This window comes from Schistosoma haematobium, chromosome 6 (assembly GCF_000699445.3).
Source record: "Schistosoma haematobium chromosome 6, whole genome shotgun sequence".
Taxonomy (NCBI): Eukaryota; Metazoa; Platyhelminthes; class Trematoda; order Strigeidida; family Schistosomatidae; genus Schistosoma; species Schistosoma haematobium.
Genome location: NC_067201.1, coordinates 16,063,888 through 16,085,619, shown reverse-complemented (window position 1 = coordinate 16,085,619; position 21,732 = coordinate 16,063,888). Strand labels below are relative to the sequence as shown.

The 21,732-nt window shown below is 35.3% G+C and overlaps 1 protein-coding gene across 1 annotated transcript in view; it reads right to left on the bottom strand.

The window, feature by feature from the left end:
* The window catches only part of UBE4A (Ubiquitin conjugation factor E4 A), a 37,611-nt gene extending 16,901 nt beyond the window's left edge, over window positions 1-20,710 (bottom strand). The window contains exons 1-12 of the mRNA XM_051216961.1: window positions 20,384-20,710; window positions 20,260-20,343; window positions 19,967-20,226; window positions 18,935-19,070; window positions 18,453-18,769; window positions 16,946-17,170; window positions 14,836-14,962; window positions 12,062-12,274; window positions 10,444-10,689; window positions 8,215-8,519; window positions 3,499-3,701; window positions 1,348-1,741 (exon numbers count right to left, since the gene is read on the bottom strand). Coding sequence (XP_051065594.1) covers window positions 1,348-1,741; window positions 3,499-3,701; window positions 8,215-8,519; window positions 10,444-10,689; window positions 12,062-12,274; window positions 14,836-14,962; window positions 16,946-17,170; window positions 18,453-18,769; window positions 18,935-19,070; window positions 19,967-20,226; window positions 20,260-20,343; window positions 20,384-20,606 — 2,733 coding nt within the window. The 5' untranslated portion in view covers window positions 20,607-20,710. The remainder of the gene's footprint in view (window positions 1-1,347; window positions 1,742-3,498; window positions 3,702-8,214; window positions 8,520-10,443; window positions 10,690-12,061; window positions 12,275-14,835; window positions 14,963-16,945; window positions 17,171-18,452; window positions 18,770-18,934; window positions 19,071-19,966; window positions 20,227-20,259; window positions 20,344-20,383) is intronic.
* Between the last annotated feature and the right edge of the window lie 1,022 nt (window positions 20,711-21,732).

Sequence of the window (21,732 nt, the reverse complement as noted above, 5' to 3'; positions counted from 1 at the left end):
ATTTACAACATTCTACATTCAAGAACTTGCAACGTGATATGACTCGAAGCAAAATCTGGATATTGATTAGAGTGTAAATGATTTATGAAATTAATTTTCTTTAATCATCCATAACATGTAATCATATATTAAGGAGTAATTTCATAACGAGGTAAATTAATTATATTTGTTAGTTACAGCAGTTCAATTATGTAATATTGTAAATCTCTGTTTGTTTGTACAGTAAGTAATTGATTAATTAATGTTAAGGGATACTCAGACAAATGTACTTAAAATCTGACTAATAACCAGTGTAAATCAAACAAAAATATCAGTGTAGTCAGATATTGTTTTGATATATTTTCGGTGTATAATCAATTCTCATCTATTGTATTTGTCCTCTAGCATTGTGTTATGGAAATTACAGTACCGTGTAGCAAGTGCCAGTTTTCCGTAATTTTAATACAGTGTAAATAAAAGAAATGTAATCGCATGTATTTGAGTTATTATAATTATTTCATTTTAACCAAGAAATGTAGATAACAGAAATGAAAAAAAAATGATTACAAAAAGAAAGATACAGTCATGATATGGTCCAATGTGAATTATCAGTTCAAGAGTATAAACATACTTTTATAAGAAGCCAAGAAACCACAGTACATCATCATATTGCCTAAGATTTACACAGTACGGTTGATTAAAATTCTGAAGAGTCAGAATATACATCAGTCAAACTAAATGATCAAAAGTGTTATCACATGAGTATTCCTGCTTTTTTTTGAAAAGAGAACGGTGTGAGTTGTCACAAAAAGATATGATTTATTTCCATTAGCTAACGAAGTTACCTTAGTATAACATATCAATTTGTCATAGAATCAGTTAAAATTTATCGACTGGTGATTCTGATATGAAGAAAATGCACCAGAAATAGCAAATCTAATTGATTATTTTGTCAAGTAAAATTTAAAATAACCGCCAGAGGTTGTCTGCAACGCTTTAAATATTCAATCACAATGCTCTATTCAACAATATCAGTTATCTTTCAGTTCATTTAACGTATAATTACTGTGATTTTTCCTAGACATTTCATTTCAAACACTAGATTTCACTATATTCTTGTTTGTCATCCAACTTGTTGGTCCATGCTACGCTGACGTGCTTATAGAAGTGAATTGTGGATAACTCCAGATAAATGACATGAAAACTAAACCGTGATATGCAGTACTGATTTATAGAACTTAGCCGTAACTTCCCGAAAATGCCGAATATAACACACCTGTTGAACCTTGAAAACATTATGAATAAGCCTCAAACAAAATATCTGTGTACATAACTTTCTAATACTTCGAAACTTCCATTCGTTCTTACCTTAAACTGTACATCATATAATGGTTTACCGTACCAATATCTTAAACAAGCATACATTGGACGTCGATAATGAAATTTTTCTTCAAATCCAACAGCAGCAGTTTGAGTGTCCGTTGCAGTATTGCCACCACTGCTATTACTATTATTACCGGTATCTGTTTGACTATCACTACTGTTTAAGTGAGAATCAGGTTGGCGTGAAGAATTTTGTGATGTAGATGATGAAGAAGCAGCTATCACCGCATCAGCTGCACTACCAGCACTGCCAACAACTCCAGTACCAGGTGATAATTCTATAGAGACAAATGCAGTAAGCAATGCTCTGACAGCATTACTCAATACAGGATCATCTGTGATTTCTGAATCTCGATTCATAAGTTGTTCACGTCTATGGCTAAGACGAAAAAAGTAAAACAGAGAGGAAATAATTGGTTAAATTACTCAAATATAACATGTACTTAAGGCGAAATCGTATCGCAGGTAATAATCTTAAATCTGTTAAACAGAAATCAACCTTCAACATTTGATTCTTAAATCCCAAGCTTAGGTTTCATGATTCAGAAACTGATTCGTTTAGAAGACTCATCTCATATATCAGCATAAATTATTTCACAGTAAATATACACTTAAATTTGTTCCAGCTGTTTTTTGATGCTTAAAGGCTGAAATGTTTTACATTATCTATTCTAATCTTAATGAAAATAATTATTTAAACTGTATAGATCCAGAGAAAGGAACTATCGTAGATAAAACTTCGCTGGTTTGAATTGTCAATCAGGATTTTCATTATACATACATATATCCGAACGCTGTGAACTATGATGTGCTACACGGAAAAAGTTCTAAAAAAACAACTCAAATATACAGCACCAATCGACAACACACACACAAAACTCTATAATGTTTTTGCATAAAAACATTATTTTGAACCTAGAATAATTTTTTGGTTCGTAATCCAACAATCTTATATCTTGATATAAAATATTTATTTCGACTGGGAAGAAATGTACAACTAAGAATGAATTTTACAAGAGTAGTGAAGCGTACGAAATAAAATCCATCGTGTGCAACAAATTTCTCACGTAATCCAATGCTCAACAATCATGAATTTTACACCAATCGTTCAATGAATAGTACCCAATGTGATGAAATCAAACATTTATTGCTTGAGTAAGATGGATTTTGCTGAAGTTGGATTCACAATTGTGAAGACAATTTCGGTTAGAAAGATGTTCAAAGCGACAACACAAAGATAGATATAATATGTGCATGCTTCATGGCGCTCTATGGATTAAGCACTGAACTTCAACCAATAAGTTGCATCTTGGCCCCCTTCTTGCTTATAAATCTCAGTTTAAATATATAAAAAAGTTGCAATTTTGAAGCCCATGTATCAAGTACGATGTACACACTAAACTGTGAACAGTTGACAGAATTTTATCACTTTATATTTCACAATTGCACGAAGTAAACTAAAAATTTATGTATTGTACATCTGAGTAAATGACAAAACTCTTATAAGTCTATGCGACAGAAGTATAGAGACACCATCATCATGATGTAAATATGAAAAGTTACATATCAATATGTGATTCGTTAGTCACATAAACAGTATGTTTCCTTGAGGATGAATTTGATTTCGGTAAACACAGTTTGTATCAAATACAACCACCATTATAGCAAAATAAATATGAAAATCACAACAAAATATCAAATATTTAGTTACCACGAAACTATGTAGAGATATGTACTAGTTTTACTATACGAATTTCGCTCTCCGAAATTCCAGAATAAACCTGAAATTTACAACGCCTGCCCACTTTTTATACGTTATCCTTCCTTGAATCGTTTAAAGGTCAATTATATATTATAAATACGGAGGAATTCACTCATAATACAGCTTTTCACAAATGCAATAAGTTATATCTCACAAAAATTTAATCTTCGCAAGTGTATGTGTCAACAATGAAGTGTAATTGGTCATATTATACTAAAACGTTGTACCTACATGGAATATACACCCAATATTCTAGTATATTTATCATTAAAAAGCGGCTAATTATACCAACAGTGAAATAAAAATGGTGAAAACTGAGAAAGATAGCAAAAAGAAAAACAATCCCTTCAAACGAAAAGAAAATTTAAACTTACAAAGACAAATGTAATGAATTCAATAAACCAGAACCACTAGTATTTGTATTCCAAGCTTCATCATCACGTTGTGGTACTAATGATTCAAGAACTTCAGCAAGACGAGCTCTTAAGTGTGGATTAGTTAATAATCCTGTATGATTCATAAATATTATACTGAATTCTAACAATGGTTCCAATGGAATTGACGACACTTCAACAGACTAATCGAGAGAGAGAGAAAGAGAACGTAGAAAAATTTCAAAGGTAAATATAGTAAAGAAGATATGATAACGGCGTTGAGAACAATAATTGTACTTTTCCCATTTATTAATCGCAATTATCATCTTAAAAATTATATCCAATTGAAAAGAAATGTTAAACTACTCACACAATATTGCAATACTTCGAATTTTAGATTTACATTTATTAACGACCAATGTTTTTGAAGACTAAATTAAGAAATTACAAACTTCTAAAAGAACGTATTGCCACCTACAAAACGACTGAGGGTGAGAAGAGTTCACTCTCCCTCTCGAAATGCTCTCATATGGCCATGCGTATGCAGCTACTGCCACGGAAGTCCTACTCACTACCTTCTCGTTGCATTACTGTTGTTTACGAAATTGAGAAGACGAAAAGCGAATGTCCGGCGCTCTAACCGGGTTGGTGGACACGGAGAGTTTACCTAAGGAATTTTGAAAACCTTGATTCCAAACCGATGGTGTACATGGGCTCCAGGATCCTGAGGGAACAAATGGAGTATGAACCAATTATTGGTCACCAGCTACCATGGGTCTGAATCTCCTAACGTTGCCCCACTGCTTTGTGGATTAGACCTTTAGGTTGAAGGCTCAGGGTGTGGCCCCCTAAGAAAACCTGCTACGGTTTGAGTACCCGGGTAATATCAGAACCCTCATACAAATTAGTGATAACTACTACTGGTCTTATTATTATGTGGCGCGTATGCATTTGGTGCCCCCTGGTACCAATGTTTATGTGTTCAAATAAATAAATAATGAATCTATAAAAATCTTAGGCGAATTTATCTTAATGAATAGTATAATTCTTTTTATCTGTTGTTGATCAACAATGAAATACAAATGAACTGAGAACTGTGTAATTAAAACAACATATCTATTATTATTTTGGGTATTGTCGACTGAACTCTCAATTGGATCCTATTGTGTGGAATAAAGTGATTTCTATTCGTAGAGATTTGAATTTTGTCAGTGTTGATGTTAAGTTTTGCGATTGAACACTCTCTGTTGGGATACATAAATCTCGAATGGGTTGCATCGATACTGCTATTTAGTAACAAGTTTTCACTTAAACTGGACAGTCACTAATAGTGAAATTCAAGACCTGCATTTCGTCTTATTCAGAACTCATTAGTTGAATGTACGAGTTAGTAGTTATGTTGACTTAGTAGAAATGTGTTAGTGTTTGAAATGAAAGATACTGATTTGAGTATTAACGGGAATATTAACAGTGGGACCACGGCATATCCAGTTAACGAGTACCACATTTTATTGCTAGCTACTAATCCAACTTTAATAAGCCATTTCATTTTTATTGTGAAGTTGATATTACAATCTTGATGCAACTATATCATATATAATTTTTTTGGTCGTTCGACAATAACTGATTTGTTAAGTATATACACTATTCATTTATTATATCAATGGATTAAGTCGTTGTTTTACGACAAAAATTATTTCTAACATTAAAGAAATTAAATTATTGAAAACTCTCGGTATATGAAGTGTCCAATCGCTCGTGATGTATACTATGAAATCCAACAATTTGCACAAACCTCTTATACAAATAACAAACATGTGTTCACTAGTGACTAGTTTCTAAAGATAAGTCCAGGAGTTCTAGTGAAGTGCCGTGATCAAAGCAGGTCGAGCATGTTGGTTGTGAAGCAGTTACTCATCAATGCCACTGGAAGATGGTTGTGCAACACCAAAAATTAATTAGATTTAGACAATTGGACCAATAAATGCCAAAACAAAGTTCTAATTGTTAACTGATCGCCATAAATTCTAGAAGTTCGAGCTTTGATTCTCGATAGGTTCGTGGATGCACAATGCTAGAGTCTCATACAAAGACAAAACAGCTGTTCAGTCATTATTGGTTTTCAAAAATTGTCTAAGATCAGTGTGTGATGTTAACTATGAAATGCAACAATTACTACAAACCATTTACAGTGAAAATAATAATCAGTGACAGTTCATGTACTCTTGGCTAGAAGAAAACCTTCAATAATTAGTATAGAATTTTACTCTGATACGTCAATAAAATAAATAAATAAGCACAAAGAATAATTTCTATCGATTATCGTTAATTAATATTAGTAGTTATGAATCTAACCACATATCGGATCGTGCGGTGTATGCTTGATATATACGATACAGGCCATATTATACAACAATTCTTATATAGTTCAGTTTATGAAAAAGTCTACAAAATAGTTATTTATTACTTAATACAGTTGTCAATATTCATAAGTAGTAAAACAAAGATATAGGTATGTGTTACAAGGGCCATTGATTTTCAATATACGTATTTAATTTCAATATACACTAAATATCGTTCAGTATGTATTAATTGTGTGGTAACAATCTAATCTGTGATATACACACATGAATATATGTAATACCATACAAACATTGGTTTAATGTAAACAGACAGACAAAGAAAATTTCTACAAACTGTCCCTCTCCATTGCATTTTACAGAGGGAATGTGTAGTGTGGAACAGTGTAATCCAGTGATTTTATAAAGTGACTGGTTTTCAGTAGAAAATTTATCCTTAAAATGAATAACAAAGAACTTGAAGGGATGCAGCTGTCTAATCACTATTTATTATTTTATTCTACCGCATAGATATTGGTACAAGGGGGCACCAAATGCATATGCGCCACACAAATCTCATTTGATTTGTGTGAGGGCTGGGATACTGCCCAAGTACCCGGACCGAGGCAGGTGGTTTTTTTAGAGGGCCACACCCGGAGCCTTCAACCTAAAGGTCTGATCCACAAAGCAGTGGAGTAACGTAAGGAGATGTAGTCCCATGGTAGCCGGTGACCAACGATTGGTTCATACGCCATTTGTTGCTCTAGGATACTGGAGCCCATGTGCACCAGTGGTTTTCGTAAACAACAGTAATGCAACGAGAAGGTAGTGAGTAGGACTACCCTGATAGAGGCTATATACGCGTGGCCACGTGAGAGCATTTCGAGAGGGAGAGTGGATCCTCCCCACTCCCGGCCGTACCAAAGCATTTGGGGGCCTAATCACTATTTACATTGATAGTCACAAACAGCATAGTTAACAGAAAATATTAGTAATTCAGAACATTGAACGCAATTGAGCCGCTGGCTTGTACTAAATGTAATAAAGAGTTACTGCTCCTCTTATTCATTATAATTTAAGACATAGACAGTAGGAAGTAAATTTTATTAGTAGTAATTACTTTATTACACAAGAAATTTGGAAAATGATCGATCGCTTATATCTGATCAATATCTCAGTGAACAAAGGTGCTGTTAGAAATATTAGGATGACTGCCACTACATGACTGTCCACATAGTGGAAGCATATTTCTTCTTCAGGAACCTAAAAACAAGCCTGAGTTAGTGGCGGTCTTAATGACCTTGGGGTGTGACCGCAAAGCCCAAAGGACAACTATTAGAAGCCGATCAAGCATAGCCTTTTTATGGGAAGTTTTTGGTGTGTAATTAGGAGTGGAACCTAAAAGTCATTTTTATCTTATTCAGATCCCGTCAAGTGAATGTACATGTATCCTAGAATTGATGTTCACACAAAGACTAGCTTAAAACAGCAAACGCTTTATCCACTGGGTTATTGAGTATAGATAAGTACTAGCTTGTTCAAGGTGTATGAAAGTAATTAGTTCGGGTTTGTAATTTCCTCTTATTGAAGAGCATTGTTTTAAAGTGAATACAAACCAGGTATTTATTTTTGGGTTAAATTAAACTTTTATAAATTAAAACACAAACTCTGATGAGAGAGAGTCAGTCAGTAACAACGTAGAACTTCGTAAGTACGTACATCAGTTCAAGTTGCCAGACCACATTAGCACACAGATGCAGTTGTCGATTTAAATCCCGTAGTGGTAGAGGTAGTAAGAGTATAAGCAGTAATCGGAAACATTAGGGTTTGAGGATGTTATTCAAAGAGTATAATACAGTGAAATAAATTTCGGAAGAGAAAAAAAGGATACGAAGAACTTAGAATATTAGAATTTGGGTAAACACAAAGAGTGGATGCACCTGCGCCATTGGAAACGATTTTGAGCCATGTCATTCAGGGTCTCTAACCATCGGTTGCTATCATCTCGCGGTCCCCAACCAGGTATTCTACACCTACCAACATGACTCAGTCCACTTGTCAGTGACTTCATGGACTTGTGCTATGTTTTGGTTTGGCCGCCCCTAGCTTTCTTCCAACCTACTCCTATACCACTGAACATAGCACGTCGAGGCAGTCGGTCGTTGGGCATACGTAACACGTGTCCCAGCCATCTCAACTGATGAAGTTTCATTACTTCATCAATGAATTTGCCATCCTTACCTAGTACCCGTTTCCTAACAACTGTGTTACTTACCCAATGGTCCCAGGATATACGAGCAATGTTTCGAAGAAGAGAGAAGACGACAAATGAAAAATATCAATACAGAAAACTATGAAAAAACAAAAAAATACTAACCTCAAGAAATTCATCTTTGCCACGTCTTAAATAACTAACAAGTTCCACGACATTATCAACCAAATATTCTGGTAAATCAGAAAGACAACCATGAGAAAATGATGTTGAGTCAGAGGTAGAAGTAGTAGTATCATTACTATAACTACTATTTTTGTTTAGTATACACTTAGCCAATTTAACAAGAAAACGACAAGTGGTCACAGCAAATGACAATTGATCTTTTAATCGAGACATACACGACAAACTGGTAGATTGTTCCAAATACCGTGCAGTGCGTTCACGCATAAAACGACGTAGAAAAATTACTGTAAGAAACATGAAAAAAGAGGACGTGGTTTTAACAAAATATTAGTAGTAATAATGTTCATAATTATTATTCAATTTTTGCAGCGTTACAGTGTAACTCATAATAAAAGAAACATACTATACATATGGATAAATTTCATTTATAACCTATCAGTTGGGTTTGATGTCATGTCAAACAATCATACAGGCAGGTTTTAATTTAAGAAAGGATCCGCTTCCATACCACATATATGCATCTGAACTTTTCCAAGAGGTCACTACTAACCACTGATTTTATTTGTTTACTTATTTGAACACATAGATATTGGTACAAGGGGGCACCAAATGCATATGCGCCACACAAATCTCATTTGATTTGTGTGAGGGCTGGGATACTGCCCAAGTACCCAGACCAAGGCAGGTGGTTTTCTTAGGAGGCCACACCCTGAGCCTTCAACCTAAAGGTCTAATCCACAAAGCAGTGGGGCAACGTTAGGAGATTCAGACCCATGGTAGCTGGTGACCAATAATTGGTTCATACTCCATTTGTTCCCTCAGGATCCTGGAGCCCATGTACACCATCGGTTTGGAATCAAGGTTTTCAAAATTCCTTAGGTAAACTCTCCGTGTCCACCAACCCGGTTAGAGCGCCGGACATTCGCTTTTCGTCTTCTCAATTTCGTAAACAACAGTAATGCAACGAGAAGGTAGTGAGTAGGACTTCCGTGGCAGTAGCTGCATACGCATGGCCATGTGAGAGCATTTCGAGAGGGAGAGTGGATTGTCCCCACTCTCAGCCGTACCAAGCACCTGGAAGACTGACTAATAAAAATCCAAAATATCGTGTAAAACTTCAAGAATGAACTTTAAAGCCTAATGATCTATCAAGAACTATATTCTGAATTTGGGGGGGGGTATTCAAATAGTTAATTGGAGTGGGGAAAAATGCTGTAATGTGATACAATATAATGTGCAGTATTATCATCAAATCCAACTAAACACGTGAATGTAAATATTCACGGGTTCATTTAAACAAAGAAAAAGAAACATTACAGTGTCTATCTATCAATTAATAGTTATCCGACGGGGTTTTGTGGAGATTTTAGAAATTTAAATAGTTGAAATCATGAGTCAATTGAAGCTAGACCACCATGGAAAACCTGGAAGCACTGAAAGGCCGTTTCGTCCTAGTACGGGACTCCTCAGCAGTGCACATCCACGGTCCCACCCCCTGCGAGGTTCGAACCCATAACCCATCAGTCTCGCGCGCGAGCGCTTAACCATTAGACCACCGGCTGAGTTCAAATCTCGCGGAGGGCAGGATCGTGGATGAGCACTGCTGAGGAGTCCCATACTAGGACGAGACGGCCGTCCAGTGCTTCCAGGTTTTCCATGGTGGTCTAGCTTCAATTGACTCATGATTTCAACTGATAGTTGTCCGTTAGAAATAACATATTGAATCCCTATCACTAATTGAATGAGAAAGATCAAAGATTAATACACATTGATGAGGAAAACTTTGTTCGTAGAATGAAATAAATTGATCGTTTTACTACTGTGTATTTGTGAACCCTTGTAATTCATTATTTTAAATTACCAGAATAAAAGAATCAACTCAGATATATATACATGATAAAGAATTGCTAATTAACAACTTATGCTTCATAAGTCAGTATTTCATTATCTAAATGCTTTTTCTCTTGTTCTTCTGAATCTATTTTCATGCAGGTGCCTAACTTTATAAAAACCTAAACTTCAAACCTGAGTGGCAGTTTTTTAGTTAAGGCGTTCTACTTTTAGTCATGAAGTTTCAGGTTCAAATTCCTTAACACCTATTTAGATCTCAGCAACTAGACAGTATTACTAGATCTTGCACTGAAAGTTTGACTGAAAGTCAAGTACACGAACCTATATCTGACAAATAAGTTGAATAAATTAATTTACCTTGAGAATCATTAGAATTATCTGATTCATGTGGTTGTAATTGATCTTCTAACCGATGCAATTGTTGACCAGTTTCAAAATGTCTAGCAATTAACGATGTCCATCCAATACGTATAGCCGCATGCGCAAGAAAAAATAATTCTGTTAAAAGAGGATAATCTTCATTATTCATTACTACAAGTGAAGCATTTTCAGATTTCTTAAAAATTTTATTTGCAGGTGCAAGACGTGTTTCTCCACATAAATCTGAAGTAAGACAATAACAATAATGACAATAGTAATGATAATAATATTGAAAAACAACAGAACAGTATAATAATTTTTCTGAAAAAAAAAGCCGACAAATCAATCACTGAATGGGTAATTAAGTAAAGTTCACAAAAACCAAGTTTTTATAGACATTATAGATAGATGCTAAGTTCATTGTACGAAAGTATCGTTAGTTTTCCATAATTGAACAGACAACAAGAAAGCAAAATTGCACTGACTATGATGCCTTAATTGTTAATAGTACATTTCTTTTTTTTAAGAAAAAATCAAGGCTAGGAGAGCACTGATAAGCTTAAATTCACTTTTTATTTTTCACACTTTAAAATAAATTGAAATGATGTTTGAAGAGGACAAACAAGACTTTTATGTATGGATACCCACGAAAGACACAAATATATAATGTCTAAATACTTCAACAAAAGCAATAGAGAGAACTAATGGAAGACGATTGCGCAATATTGCGAACTGTTTGAAGCTAGAATCATAAATCACTAGATACCGATTTAGTGATTTAAAGGCTAAATGCTTGCTGCGAGATTTGAGGGTCCTGGGCTTGATCCTCGGTAAGGTCATGGAGGTATTCTGCTCTAAGGAGTCCCATACCGATACCAAACAGTTGTCCAGTGCTTCCTGGTTTTCAAAGGTTGTCTAACTTAGGCCGACTCGTGATCTCAATGACATTCAACAATCTCCACAAACCTCCCACACTGAGAACTAATAATATGAAACTATTTTATACTTCATTCCAGTAGAACCCTTCCATAGTAAACAGACATTTTACTATGTTTGCACAAATTCAACTAACATTATAGTATTTCTAATTAGGAAAATTTAAAACTACTAACCACTAAGTATTTGAGTGCAACATAAAATTTTGAGCTTTCATAACAAGCACATGATCGCTCATTCACCCATTAAGTCATTTGGGTTTTTGAGATTTGATACCTTTCCAAGGCATCTAGTAATCGCCTTTATACATTCATTTTCACATCAAGCAAGAGTTGACTTGTTAAGATTACACCTTTCTGCTATAAGTTTAAACAAGTCACTAAGTAAACAGAAAGTATTAAACTAATTGAGAAGACAGTCGTTTGAACTGGGACATACATGGAGTACAGATAATCTACTAGTCATCTTAGGTTATTAAGATAAAGAATATAATATCAACATTATCATTATGAACGATAATGTGTTCCATATGGTCACAGAATTTTATCAGGTCTTGATTAACTGTTACCAAGATGAAAGTTAGTGTTTGAATTTAAGCTTCAAAATTAATACTACTTTGATGTTTTTAATACGTACTGCAAGTTGCTACATCATTTCTAATAAAAGAAAAAAGAAAAACCTGGTAATACTGTTCGATCTGCACATGAATCTGTAGCATATTCTGGCCAAATTTTATCCAACGGCGGTTTCTCTGGCAACGTCACTAATGGTCCAGTTAATCGAACTAAAACTGCTGTAAAATTGCTAAGAAATCCATCACCAGCTAGATTTGGTGTATTTGATCGACTTAATAAATCATGATTCATAATTGAATGTGCTAACTGACCACGAGCTGTATGAATAAAAAACAAACCCAACAATAAAATTATTAATGCTCTAAAAATGTGTATAACAGACTAGTTAGATTATCTAATAGACACGGTCTGTTTAATCAATGCGCGAAGAACTCTCAATCACATTTCCAGTGAAACTTGGGGAATAAACATTTTAGGACGTTCATGAAATTTTCAGGAGTGTTTTCGGAGAAAATACATTTGTTGGTGAGATCCAAAGAACTCCTAGAAAAAGTCTAGAGGGGGGCTGCAAATGCTAGAAGACATTTAATCCAATGAGCGTTGAACAAAGGTTTCCCAGAAACATCTATAAAGTGAAGAGTCAAATGTCACATTTCTGACTGGATGACTGCCCATCCTGCTAGTATGTTTATCAGGGTTCCAGAACCTTGCACAAGCCCAGGGCCGTTTAAAATGCTATAAACACCCTCAAAATATTGTACACAAACTAACCCTGGAGTAAAGCGCTCTTTCTCTCGTGTTCAAGTTGTCGTGTAGATTTAGCCTTGGGTTATTAGATGAGCTTAGGAAACTAACTCAAGGCTTAGTAACATTGCGGTAAATATATCTTTTTAGACTAATCAAGGGTTTCAGTAAAGGACGTGAAAAATTCGAGAATGACTCATGTTGTTGATAGCGTAGAAATTATCACGTTGTCTATGAGTTCTTATTGCCAATTTATCAATTGCATGATTTCAAGTGAAATGAATCGGGGAACATCGTCAGTGAATATGGTTTTAGCAAAGCATGAATCAATGAGACAGGTGGAGGGCCTCGATAGTGAAGACTTTTAAGAATGTGGTAAGTAATAAAAAAAGTAGACGAGTAAAGCGTACTGCCACAGTATTTTAAAGTATATAGAATAGATATGACCAAAATTTAGTAAAATAAATGTTTTATTCTCTTAGTGTATTCACCGGAAAACTATTCAATGAAACAAAAATTTGTAAAGTGCAGATTTTGTTTGAGTTCACTAAAATAGAAGCCCAATGATTTAGCTCTATTTGAAAAGGTCTGGATTACCCTGCTGATATTTTTGACCGAAATTTAATCAATCTTGGTTGACATCTGGGCATCCTGTGCGGATTGCCGATTTAGCCATTATGACACAAGCTGATATAGAATAGATTAAATTTGGCCAGCAGTGAAATCCAGGACACACATTTCGTCCTATATGGGACTCCTTAGATGAGTGTACCAGCACCCCAAATTTGATATTCATTCCGGGACTCGAATCTAATACTCCACCCTTCAAACGCCATCGTGTTAACCAATTAGCTGCTACGTCCAGATAGCAACTCACTAGAAGCAAACGGTACTGGGTCCGAGTCCCGGAGTGGACATCAACTCAGGGATGCAGGTACACCGATTTAACGAGTGTATTTTGCATTATTCCGTATATTATCCAAAGCACACAACGAAATCAAATAAAATCGTTTTCAATAAATATACTTCCGAGAAAGTAATACATATGTGCAACAGAGTTTATTAACATACACCTCGTTTTCCAACAACTCAAATAAGCTAAGAAAGTATGTTTATATAAAAGTTAGATGGAATCATAGTAAAACTAACGTTTTAGATAATTGTAATAACCCATTGTGCCATTGAATAAAGAGAATTCAGAGAAAAATTTCTTTTTAACGAAATCATTTACTTAAGCTGTACATTCGTATTTATAGTTATATGGAAAATATGTCTATAGAAGGATAGAAAAGATTGCATCTTAAATTGATTAGAGACTAAATATCAAATGAGGTTACGCAATAATCAAGGGGTAAGGAAGGAATATAAGGAGCATTTAATCTACTATGGATACGTCGCTCCAAAGGAGTCTTTTAAAGTAATCTACACAGTCAAAGGAATTGGACCGAAGGGATGTCGAATCAATATTTTATGCACTGCTGAGGAATCGGCAATCCACGAACTCAGTCCCGAACTTTGTGAGCAAAAACGATTCGTCCAACCTCTCATCCTTCCTTGGCCCTAATTCCCCTTAGTGATATGTTTTGACTGTTTTTTTTCTTTTTTCTTCATTTTTATTTGATCATTACTGATTTTTTTAATTATTGCATTGTAATTTTAAACTCTAGTCAGTTTGCAACGCAAAAGACCATATTTTAGACAAGGTGATGAATATAAACTTGTGTTCTTAGTATTCAGCGTTTAGTTAACTTTATGTTAGATAAGATGAATATATTTTCTTGAAGTCAAAATTCTGCCTTCGTTACGAAAGTTAAAAAGCAGCAATGGTTTATTAAATTAAAAAAGATCGTATGCATAAAATTCCTTCCGGATAATTTAGTCTGAGTAACAAAGTCCTTTGAACTGAAAGAAATATAATTATTTTATTGAGTACTAATTTGGCAAGTATATAGAACATTTGGACTCTAGCTATAAGTATGTACAAATAAACTACAAAAACAAACCTCATTGCAAATGGATAAACAAGATTAATCCTAACAATAATACAGTTTCTCAGGAATTCAGACTGAATATACATAAATACTTGTAAATAGAAATATGTAAATAATGAAAAATACGAAACATTAAGACAAACCTTTGTTAGCATGAATACATCCACCGAACCATTTGAACAGTAACTTTTTAATATATGGACGTCGTTTGCCGACCCTGAGTAAATTAGTGAACAAGGTGTTCAACTCCAAATCCATTTGTTCAGTTAACTAGGAAATGATTTACATAAAACAGACAATACATACAATAGTGTTTCTGGCTAAATAAAATAGATTAACAACAAGTGAATGGGGATACTGGAAATCCATAACAATACATAGATTAATCACTTCTACAAGCAGAACATCTACATGATAACTAAAAATATTGGTTATTTTCAAACTATGAAATAAGTTGTTCCTTTCAAACCCCAACGCTTAGTGCAATACAGACGGTTTCATAGGGTAGTTTTGTTTTAGTAAATTAAAACTTAAGACAGTTAAAACATCACGGTGATCCTCTCAGAATATACATATGTCAACCAATATTGATCAATAGCAGCACCTAACATGAACAATGAGAAGATAAAAATCAGTCGGTCACATATACGCACCACCTAACATTCAGTACTAATTACGGTAAGAACAAGCACAGTACATGGGGTTTCCGTATCAAACTTATTCAAGCATTGTTAGAGAATCGATTCATGATTTCCCTAATGATCAATTTGAAGAACATTGAAAACCTTTGTTTTGAAACACTAAGATTAATATGCGCCACACAATAAGAAAAGGAGATCGTGAAGAGATAGGAAAAGGAAGGTGAGTATAATAAATTAAAGAAACAATGGGTGAATAAAAATAAGTGGATAAGTAAAAAAATAATGGGAAAAGCAGTTCAATTAGGAAAAATACAACCAGAAAGGATTCTTTCAGTTGAAGTTCAGTTAAGGCTCTTCTCACCTATATGAAGAAAGTAAGTTACAGCAGGATCGTCACTAGCTTCAATTCTGAGCCATGTCTGATAATGCCTCAAGTCAGTATGTTGTACAAACTGAAGGACCCAAACTAGAGACTCGTGAAGGACCAACAGAAGCCAGTCGTGTACAACTTTCTTTCATATCACAACACCATGTTATAAATTGAACACCTCTCTGCTTTTTACAATCAGTTCCAAAATCGGCAAATAATGCATGATGTGTAATTCGCAGGGACGACATTCGTAAGACATGTCCAAGCCACTGAAGTCGACGCTTCAGGACAGCGACAACAAGTGAATCATCGTCGCTGTGTCCGAACACAATACTGAGTCTCTACATTACTAACACGGAGTTGCTACTGGATGTCAGCAATCCTTCGGAGACAATGATGATCAGACACAAATAGTCGCCTAACGTCCTCAACTCGGAGAAGCCAGGTTTCACATGTATAGGGAAAAACTGCTCTCATCGGCGCGTTGTCGATCCGACCTTTTACAGCCAAACTAAATTCACGAAGGCGCCAAAAATGGCCCAGATTGGCATAAGCCGCTCTGGCTTTCACAATACGTGAATTGATCTCATCACCCACGCCACCACCAGCACTTAGGCAACTACCCAGATACGCGAACTTCTCGACTACTTCTATCTTTTCACTACCCAGAATAAGTACAGGATGAGGGTTATGCCAGTCTTGTGAACGTGCTTTCCAATTAGGTGTAAAGTTAAAAACGCTTTACAACTGATTAGGGCATAGAAAGAATAGATCCATCGGAAAAATCAAACCTACTAAAATGATACAGAGCAATGTAATAAAACTCAGCAACTATGTATAGGTACGTATACTGGTTTATGATCCAAGGTTAATGAAGTAGGATTGTACAAATTATACGAAGCATGGTTTGAATCCGTAAATTAGTGAAAAAACTCAGATACCTATTATAAATAATATGTGCATCAAACACTACCCTCACGAGTAGTACAAAGTAAACATCCAATATGGTAAATACTGCATGCACTGGGGTTAAAATACTTTACGCTCGATATAACTGAACAAAGAATAATCCTCTTCACTCTCAGTTGCATTACATTTTATCAAATAACCAGTATACATAATAGCATCCCAGTGGGCGTCATAGCTGCATCATTATAGTTTAAAATAACTTAATCTTTGGACATTATTGTGAAGGAACCTTATGAAAATATCTGATAAGTGCCATAAATGTTGGTAACGTACCTGCCATATTGTACGTTGTTCGGACTCTACAACAGATTTTAGAGGTACTTCTTCGATAAAAAATTCACCGATTGGAGCCTGGTTAGTTAGGAAAATTGTTTCCGCTGCTTGAGGTGAATGTAAATGACTGGGAACTAGAAGTCGACCCAAAAGACCACCTTCGAATTCATCAGGTCTAAATGAACCACTGGAGAAACTCTGAGGAAACGACAACTCAATAAGAAGCTGTAAAAAATAAATTGGTACGAAAAGATTTTAAAGTTTAACAAATAATGTACACGTTTATATGCGGTAATGTCAAATACAGTTTTCGCAAAAAAAATAAAAGAACTGATAAAATTAGAAAAGCTCTCTATTGATCTTAACTTGACTGTTATTCCTCAAGCACAGTGGTAATGCTGTTTCAAAAAGATTGATAATTAAACATAATCAACTTCACAGTCGAGACTTGGAAACTAAGACACAATTTAATTAAATTTTTCGTAAAACAAGTAGAAATCTCCTACTAACAATTGAACAAAACGTTTTAAATGCTATCTATATTTTGGACTAAAGTTTTATACTAGCAACAATGGTATAGATGTACTGATACTAGGTTACAATTTATCCTGTTAGAAAATATACAATACATTCAACTAGGTACACCAAAATGATAGCAAAGGGATTTTAATCCTAAATGAGCGTTCCAGAAAATAAACTAAGAGTTATACGTGCTACTTTTATGTGTAATCAAACACTTTCTAACTGATAGCAGAAATGATAAAACTTCCAGGGATGAAGATCACCAACAACTATCAGTTAGAGAACTGATCCATGCAGTATCGTGTAGCGAACTTATTTATTTATTTGGACACGTAAATATTGTTACAAGGGGGCACCAAATACATATGCGCCACACAAGTCACTTGATTTGTGTGTGGGCTGTGATACTGCCCAAGTACCCAGACCAAGGCAGGTGGTTTTCTTAGGGGGCCACACCTGGAACCTTTGACCTAAAGGTCTGATCCACAAGGCAATGGAGTAACGTAAGGAGATGTAGTCCCATGGTAGCTGGTGACCAATAATTGGTTCATACTCCATTTGTTCCCTCAGGATCCTGGAACCCATTTACACCATCGGTTTGAAATCAGAGTTTTCCTACTCCTTTAGGTGAATCCTCCGTACACACTAACCCGGTTAAAGCACTGGACACTCGCTTTTCGTCCTCTCAATTTCGTAATCAAAACCCCCACTTCAAGAAGTCAGTGAGTAGGACTTCCGTGGCAGTAGGTGTATACGCATGGCCATGTGAGAGCATTTCGAAAAGGAGAGTGGACTCTCCCTACACTCGGCCGTACCAGTGCATTTGGGGCCGAATAGACGTCTAGGAATCACCTTCATTATAGAAAAATACAACCGACCACTGACTAGAACAGTAACAAAACGAGAAGAACATCCCAAACAAAAGCATCATTTGATAATAATGATTAGAATATTGAACACACCGAATAACCTGAAATAGACATACCTGAGCAGTGACTGAATACTTAGATAACCAAATTGTCATGATCAACAGAGGACGGCGTTGAGGACAGAACAAGACACGTTCCCTAGCACCCACTAACTGTTTATTTAGGAAGCTATTTACTACTGTTGGTGACTGCACTGAGGAATAATAAATATTTCTTAACTGAATTAGAAGGCGATTGACCAACGGTCGTAAACTGTTTAATGTAGACTGAGGACAAGATTCTTCTATACTTACATCCGATAGAGATTCCGACTCCAGATGATTAAGAACTTCGTCAAACATTTTTTGAATATAAACAATTTGATCGCCGTCATCTTTTATTAAAATTAAAAAGTTGAAAACATTCATTAGACAAAACAATAAAAAACTATAAAAAGTGCTAAGTTAATTTATAAGAGGAATGAAGTGTACTATGCGCAAAACTCCAAACTAAAAAGGTTAACAATTTACATGCGAAAAGTGACCTCAAGTTAACATACCTGTGCAGAGAGCTTGATAAATTATATCAAATAGGTTCGTGCTGCTTTCCGGATTATCAGACTCAGCATCAACAAGCAACAGAAGTACAATTTGTCTTACAATACTTTTGCGACAATCTTCAACGATCTGTGAAAGCTGACATTACAAAATATAGATGACAGTACTGACATATAAAGATATAAGGCAAGTTTATACTAATATTAAGGCTGACAGCGACAGATTAAAGTAGGAAGTCGTATACTATAGCTATTGGCACGAAAAGTTATAAAATTAAAAACAAACTTCATAATATATAGTAACAGGGAATTCTGTTGACTTGTTTAGACAGACTGCAGTGAAGAAATGATAAATGTCTCTGAAAACTGTGGTATACATTGCAGAGAAGACAATTGCTTACAAGGTGACCATCATTTCATATGAGCACCTTTACGTAATTAAGCATTTCAATGTCTGCTAACTAGCCTAATAATATCATAGTACATAAATTATCACTACTTCCAGTAGCCCGATATATCATTCGAAACAACTATGAATGAACAGGTGATGCTAAAGGTGGATCTCATAACAGGAAAAAATTAAAAATTAGTTGGTCAAGGGACAAACCGAACAAAATGCCTAGATTTCTGATATCTATATCTCCCAACTTACTTGCAACAATACAATGATAGGAGGAGTTTCAACAATGTACTGATACAGTAATGTACGGTTTTGCATCATTATTACTCAAACTAAACGAATTCCTAAAAAGTTAACACAGAGTGGAATATACTGCATCGATCCCAAATAGTAATTCATCCACTGCACTGAAACAATCGGAGAAGAGGCAAGCTGAACTTGATTCAAAGTTTATATAGGGAAAACCAGTCAGTTTATGACACTGCTCATTGATAAGTAACAAACGGAAACAAGAAAGCAACAGTTCAACAACAGCTTTTTATCGTTAATCTCGGAGTAGAAGGAGGAAATTTAAGATCCCAATGATACAACAAAGCAAAGCTAACATAACAAATCATAGTTCAACATGTACTTACAGCGTTTGTTTGTTTAATTGCACACGCGCGGCGATAAGAAGAAACCAAATAACTAATTGGATTAGAAGCCAAAACGTCATTGATATCCATGGCTGCACCTGTCTTAAGGCTGACAACATCATAATCGTGGAACTTCCTCATTTGGGTGCGGTCAAATATAAGTTCATCCAAACTGCTCCCGGAAATTTGAACATTTCCACACGAGAAAGGTTGTATGTAAAGTAAATGACTAGGTCTACCGGATTCACCAAGAACAAGATCTGTGAAAGTAAAACATGTGAATAACTCCAAACCTTTATCATGGGTAATGAGCAGTATGTTCTCCAAGATTTTAGTAACCTCAGTTTCACAGGCACCAAATATTGCTGGACCCAGACCTAAGTAAAAATTCCCTTAAAAACCTATGGAACAAATTACCGACTGATGAATTTTTCACAAGTGAGGCAAAAGGGTTATCTGCTGAGTCCATTACTGATGTGTTTAGCCAGAGGATTAAAAAACCACAAATCAGACGAACTTCGCAAATCTTCTGAACATAGCGGCTTAAGGACGTACAAAGGTCATGCCAATATCCAACACCACCAAGGATACGAGCCACCTCTTCACTGTGCTTGTAGGCAAATCTTACAACCACATTCATAACAAAATAAAACTATTTTTCTGTTGATACAATCTATTCTATCAGCCACCCTCACCATAGTTGCTTCAACTGTTGCATAAACACGTCCATTTACTTCTAAACGCAGGACTCGTGAACTAATTACTGGCTACACGCGAAATTGATTGCTAGTACGGTCAAAGTTCATATTCCAATTTCATGTCCCAATTTTTTTATCCTCGTGAAGCATATTTGCACCTCTCATTATTATTGTTCTCCCTCAAAACATTTCCCAAGCACACTTCACCTAAAATTGTCTCAAATTTTTCTTTTTAGCCTGTTGAGTAGCATGTTAAGTAACTACACTGCCACTAGTAATAACTTTTCATATACGGGGGGGACTTTAGGGATTGGTCGTCCTAATACGGATGTCGGTTTTCGGTAGTAAATCTCCATTTCTCGAAGTAAGATTAAAAGCAATCTCAAGACCAAACAATATTAAAAGGTTAATGTTCAAAACACAAATCAGTAGAATCAAATAATTACTGCGTAATTAAGACCTTACTTCCATTCAAGTCCCTTCTCCTAATAGGACTAGTAAAAATAAGTGAATGACAGAAAGTGAGGTCTCAAACTGCCCGACTTGCTAGCTGCTGATAAGAACTAGTACTTAAACGATAATCGTATCGCATGCTTGTGCTTGTGAAAACCAGCGAATTTATATTTGAATGCAATTTATGTGATGGCTGGATTCACTGTCTTTGTGATAATGCGGTACCCATGCAATACTATAGGTTTATGTTAAAATACTCGATGCAGAGTTCCGGTACGTTCGCTCATAGTGTAGAGAAAGTACACCAACTGAACTAATAAAAGAGGATTACAAGATCTCGTCACAAGTAACCGTGTCAATATTAACCTCAATGTCCAAACCGTCATACACAGGCTAAACGCGATTATGGAACCTCAACTTGAACTTATTCTCCAGTGAAATTACCGACTGGTGCTATTAGTCCAGCATCTGTAAACAGTAAAGAACAGTCTGTGCGTTTCTTGGTAACGAAAATGACTGAAACATAACTAGTAAAAGGCTGAAGATGGAGAAATCATGTTGGACAAATCTGCCAGATTTTATTTGGTGCTCCACAGTTTGAGAGTGACTTATTAG